Raw genomic sequence first — 6,448 nt, forward strand, 5'->3', positions numbered from 1 at the left:
AGCATTGTTTTTTTTAACTTCCTCTAAATACTACAACGGTAAGGAAGTGACATTATAGGCCTATTACCGTCAGCAACCCAGGTTATTAATTTCCTTCTAACAGTAGCCATAACCCAACTAAATAGAAAACAGGTTAGGCATACTTATCATTCACGTTGTAACATTATATGGCTATAGGTAGGGTGTCCAATCAAAAATGCATATTTTGACCAATGGGTAATATATGTTAATTGTGTAGATATTCCTCTAAGAAAATCAATGGTCCAAACCTCAAATCTGGAAAATAGCATGGCGTCAGCTAGGCTGGATGTTGTGTGAGAATTAAAGCTACCTGACAGGCTCACCATTGAATTCGTTATTTTTCTTCTCCAATCCGGAAGAAGTAAAACAATATAGAGGTAAGATAGATATCGATTTTGAGACATGACATGTACAATTTTCATGTTTTAGTATGCGCTGGACATATGAATGCGAAGTTCCTGTTCTTTTCAAAGACTTCTCACAAAAACAAGCATATCTCTGTGAAATGTCAACGGTGCACTGAGCATACCACAAGCTTTTTATTTTCAAAGCCTTTTACATTTAATTCAGCTCGTGTCATGCTGCTTTTGCTATTTGCAACCCATGGAAACAACTTGAAAGACAATGACCAAAAAATGTAAAATCCTCAAAAGTTTTGGTGAGAAAGCTGCACCGCTCTGTCAACCGACCTTGTGCTTATTATCGGATGTATTAGGTTACAAAATCAACTTTTTTTTAAATATAATGTTAATGATACGTTAGAAAAAGACCCTACTGATCGATTCAAAACACAAATAATCAGATTTGTCCTGCTAAAATGTATTTTATAACATAAGGAATTGAAATGTCATCAACAAAGGGCATTTTCGCCCACTCTGGGCAAAGTGGGTGGACACACTAACACAGGACACAATGGTGTCACTTTTACAGGGAACTATCTTCCACAGTGAAGGGAAGAAGGTTAAGGGAAGTGTTTTGTTGGACACTTGCCATTTAAATGGAAAATATAGTACAGTAGGCCTATAGGGCAAAATAGCCTAAGATGAAGTGTACTTTCAGTAACATAATACTTCACAAAGGCCATAAAACTACCACTGTAACATGGTGTTCTAATAAGAGGCAAAGTAACTTTGGTTATCTGAAATAAAAACAAGATCATGCCTTTTGGGTTTTAACTAAAGACACTGATATCTTTGACAAAAATAAGGGCATCTGTTGTAGCATGACAGTTATTGTTTTACTATCATTGGTTGAGTTTGGTGCAGACCTAGGCTACTGTAAGTCAACGGACAGGTCATTGAGTAGCCTATTCATACTGCATCGGAAAAGTCCATATAATTAACTTTACAGGTCACCTGCATGGTTGCCACACATAAGCTAGGCTACTGTAGCCTATTGTACCGGAAGCACAATGTAAAGTTACCCTTGTCCATTTTTGTGATACATGACAAGCAATACAATGTAGCAATTGTAGCTGGCACCATTTTAATGACGCGCGGAAAGGCTACACTTTATAACATTGTATCAATACGCCAAAACATCGGTTCATTCTGCAATGGGCATGTTCCAATACATTGAACTCATTCCATCCACAGAACCTATGCCCTGTAGGCATGGATGTGGTGTAAAACCGGTTACATAAATAGACCAACCCTGTCTGCCTCAAATGTTTACATTCCCTCCCATACATTGTCGAGGGCTAGACAGCGGGACATATTGAGAAAACAAAGATGTATGCATATCCATAGTTGAGTTCTCTGCATACAGTATGTGTGACATACTCTCATTGATGAGCAAATATTACTATTTTTCACTAAATGCTCAATGTTCCGGTAAACAAGTCGTTCAGTCTGTCGCAACAAGTCCGGGCCTTGTACTGCCTCTCTCTCCCTCCCTCTTAACTCGCGCAAACAATGTAGCCTATTAGCATTTGGGAAGCAAGGGAAAGGAAAAAAAGAAATGGCTCTTACTTGATACGGGACCCCATTTTTATGTCTCACAGTGTCCAAGTCTAGTGTCGTTTATATGGGGCGTTGACCCGTTTTTCGAGGGCTATTTTTCTGATAGCCCGTCAGAACGTCCTGGGTATCGCCATGGTCTCCTCGAGCGGATCACGCTACCACCGCACATTGAACCGTGGGACTTGTAGTCCCGTAGGAGCAAAACATGTATGTATCTGCAGCCTCGCGCTGCCTGCCTATGAACTACATGTACCACAAAGCCAATCTTCGGCTACGTTTGAGTCGCATGATGCAGACGAAAGGAACCGTTTAAATTGCCACAGTAGAATGAAACAGTGATAACCTAACAAAAGTGCTTGACAATGCACTATCCAATGTTGTTCTGTTCACACATACTGTTTTTCTCAGTATGATGAACTCTACATTCTAAGAATTCTCTGTCCATTGACGCACGAGACAAAATGTGCCGGTTGGTTCATTGTGCAATGTCATCCCTTTATCATTGCCAGCAAGTCCAGAGTATACATGCTGCAGTTCGAGTTTCCGTTATGCTCCCACTCACTCCTATTACACTGGTGGCTAGTGGTGGGGAACTACAGTTCGAGTCTCGACACTTTCTCCTGCTACAGTGAGACTGGGATGGAAACAATTGCAAATGTCCACAATGTGAAAATGCTTGACAATGCACTATCCAATTTTGTTCTGCTTTATATATACTGTATCTTCTTTCATATCAATGTATACTAAAGTAAAATTATTTTTGCAGTTATCTATTTTGATAGCCTAATTAGCCGCCTAGTTGTTCTACAGTTAGGCTAGAACTGTAGAATGATGCAAATTATTTTGAAATTGCACGTGTAAGTGACCTTGCAACCTCTGTTTCAGAAAATATCATTAAAAGTAATGTACAACTAACTTTTGCGCATATTGCGCTCAATTCAAGTGTGCTTCTCAAGTTATTAGGATAAAAGTGCTATTTCATTTTCGCAAGAAAGATAAATCATAGTTGCGTTTTAAAAAATGTGGATCATGTTGACAAGGATATGAGATGTTGTTGCCCTTGGTTGGAAAAGGATAGGATAGAAATAGCATAGGCTACACACCAAATGTGATTTGACTAAGAAATCACAAGAAATCAAAGCACAAATGAATAAGATATAGGCTACAGTAGGTCAATTCGTAATACAAAAAACATGACGTTTTAGATGACCCTTGAATTAATGTTATGGATTGCATCGAATTTGTATGCCCAAATTGCTCGTTTCGTTAAGAATGCTGTGCCATACTAATGAGCCTAATCAAAATGACAAAGTCATTATTTGCATTAAAGTGTTCCAAGTCATAACACATTAGTTACACTTACCATGATGATGATTTAACGATTTCATTGTTCACATTCAATTACTTTTATTAGCTCTCTCTCTCTCCGTATTCTAATGTAGAAATGAGCCTGGTATTGTCAACATTAGCATAAGATGAATGATTATATTACTAAGAGATAAGCATCTGAAAGTAACGGAAGAACATAAAATATTGAAATGTTCTTACACAACTTTAATGTGTTTTCGTAAGTAAACTGTTCCAAATATCGGTTGGCCTGAGATGCACAATTAAAAACGTCCAAAAACCCATCGGTCAAGAGAAATTGGGTCACTGTGTTCAGAAACCCCCCCCCCCCCCCCCCATTAGGCTATGTGTTGTGTACTCTCACCCTTATAAGGACAATACCACGAGTCACGACGACAATACTTTGGAGATGTCTTTCTAACTCTCTTTACTGTAATTTTCTCTTGTTCTTACTGTTCATGTTTAGCTATGGACCACATCAATGTTTTCAATTCCAGGTGTTTTTAGGTGTCAACATCGCATTCAAATATACATTAGTCCATAGTCCATATTCCACGGCTGTGGTTTGGTACTCTTGTGACATGCAGGCTTATTGCGAAAGCACCTGAGTGGCCTTATATTCTGTTATTTACAATGTATGTGGTTCTTGTCTGACTATATGAAATGAAATATAAATTGGTTATAGGCCTTGAAGATGCATATTTCATATGATGAGATAGAGGAGCTTATTTCTAATGCAGTTTATTGGTGCACTCTTTAATGTGCATAATGAATAAAGATAATAATACAGTGCAACTCAGGAGAACATCATGAAATATGATTTTATCATACTTAATTGGCATTTAGCTTATTATTAAACAATTAAACATATGTATATACATTTAATGCATTGTGCATGCGTTCATAACCATCCACCACCCACCACCCCCAAGATGCCCCCCTCCCTCTCTCTCCATTCCTCCCGCTCTCTTTCTACTTCTCTGTCTTTCCATACCTCCCTCTCTCTGACACTGTCTTTCCATCCCTCCCTCTCTCTGACACTGTCTTTCCCTCTCCCTCTCTCTCACACTGTCTTTCCCTCTCCCTCTCTCTCACACTGTCTTTCCCTCTCCCACTCTCTCACACTGTCTTTCCCTCTCCCTCTCTCTCACACTGTCTTTCCCTCTCCCTCTCTCACACTGTCTTTCCCTCTCCCTCTCTCACACTGTCTTTCCCTCTCCCACTCTCTCACACTGTCTTTCCCTCTCCCTCTCTCACACTGTCTTTCCCTCTCCCTCTCTCTCACACTGTCTTTCACTCTCCCACTCTCTCGCTCTCAGTTCAATTCAATTCTCTCTCTCGCTTCCTCTCTCTCTCTTTCACACACACACACACACACACACACACACACACACACACACACACACACACACACACACACACACACACACACACACACACACACACACACACACACACACACACACACACAGAGAGAAATCCAATTTCCCCTTCATTTTAAACGAACAATGAGGATTAGGGTGAGGGATTTAAATGTGGAGTGGGCTTTTTCGTTCGGTGTATCTGAAGGGAAGGCAAAGGGAAAGTCCTGAACTTATTAGCGAGTAAAGTTGGGGTCCCAGCCCAAAAGCAGAAAAATAACAATATATCACTAAATTCATTCTAGTCGCGCAAAGTAAACCCCTTGCGCGCAAGTAAACGCGCAGTGTTGAAACATCATAGCGCAGTTTTTGAATTATAGATGCACTTGAATTTAAAGACTAGAGAGCATACAATATTGACGTTTTTTATTCAATCAAAGAAAACATACATATGAATAACATACATTGTGCCCAGGGCCACAACCAAAACAGTTGAGTTGATTCCAAATTGTATGCCAACTAGGCTACTTTATAGCAAAAATGGTGTCCCTCTGCGTTGATAATACATTGGATTGCTGCATTTTTGTTCCATTTTAATTAGTTGATTATTCCATATGTTATGAGTATCTTATTATTAATTAGACTCTCCATATCAAGAAATAAAAATAATATATTATTATCGGAAATGTACAACTGACGTGTGAAAGCGAGCAATGAGGAGCTGTGCCACTGTGCCATGCGCACGATATCAAGTGTGGAAACGCGCACGCGATTTGATCATGGTCCCTGAATCCAGTGAGCCCCAAAAATGCAGGAACCTTGGTGACAAGGTGCATCATAAATTACGCGCGAAGGGGAATCAAAATGGATGTAGACTTCCAGCGCAAAAGGAGACCAGAGCAAGCGTTCTGAACGCAGACATTGAGAGATTAAACAAATGATTACCCGCGACATGAATACATAGAACACATAAATAACAGTTTTGAAAGAGCTTTATACTTTTACCAAAAACAAATAAACTGACAAACAGGAGACAAAAGTATTAGTGTGTTGGTGCTGGTGTTGCTGGTGGCGGTGGTGTTGGTATTGGTGGTGCTGGTGGTGTTGGTATTGGTGGGGCTGGTGTTATTGGTGGTGGTAGTGCTGGTGGTGCTGGTGGTGGTGCTGCTGCTAGTGCTGGTAGTGGGGTGACCTGTGCACAGGGAGACCGAGGTAATCTGCTTTATCCACAGGTGTGAATTTATTTAAAGCTCCTATGTAGCCATTTTGATCTCAATATCAAATCATTTCTGGGTAAGAATTAAGTACCTTTCTGTGATTGTTTTCTGGTCAGAAATAAACACAAATAGCTTCTTAGCAAAGAGCAATTTCTCGAGCAAGAAATTTGCTGACTGTCTGGGAGTTGTCTGAGTGGGGAGGGGGAAACTGAAAATGACCTGTTATTGGCAGAGAGGTTTGGAAATCTTTTTTTCTATTGGACTATTAACTAATTAACGGCCTGGTGTGTCACCAGGCAGAGAAAAACTCCATCCCACCAAAACAGGATGACCTTTCAGGTGGTCTTTTCAAACAGCCGTCTCACTAAAACTATTATCATAATTTTCACAATTTCACAGTATTATTCCAACCTCATAGTGTGGAAATATATATAAAACACAGGAAATCACGTTTTGACTGCATTGGGCCTTTAAAGAAGATAAGAGCAAATGTTGGAGAGTGAGAATACAAGATACCACTAAACTCTGTTCAACAAATCCT

At 39.8% G+C, this 6,448-nt stretch overlaps 1 protein-coding gene across 4 annotated transcripts in view; it reads right to left on the reverse strand.

The window, feature by feature from the left end:
• dennd1a (DENN/MADD domain containing 1A) overlaps positions 1-2,122 on the reverse strand; it is a 160,575-nt gene extending 158,453 nt beyond the window's left edge. For all 4 annotated transcript variants that reach the window (XM_038969959.1, XM_038969957.1, XM_038969958.1 and 1 more), the window contains exon 1: positions 1,992-2,122. In XM_038969959.1, coding sequence (XP_038825887.1) covers positions 1,992-2,008 — 17 coding nt within the window. In that variant the 5' untranslated portion in view covers positions 2,009-2,122. The remainder of the gene's footprint in view (positions 1-1,991) is intronic.
• Positions 2,123-6,448: the final 4,326 nt, after the last annotated feature.

Source organism: Salvelinus namaycush, chromosome 31 (genome assembly GCF_016432855.1).
Source record: "Salvelinus namaycush isolate Seneca chromosome 31, SaNama_1.0, whole genome shotgun sequence".
NCBI lineage: Eukaryota > Metazoa > Chordata > Actinopteri > Salmoniformes > Salmonidae > Salvelinus > Salvelinus namaycush.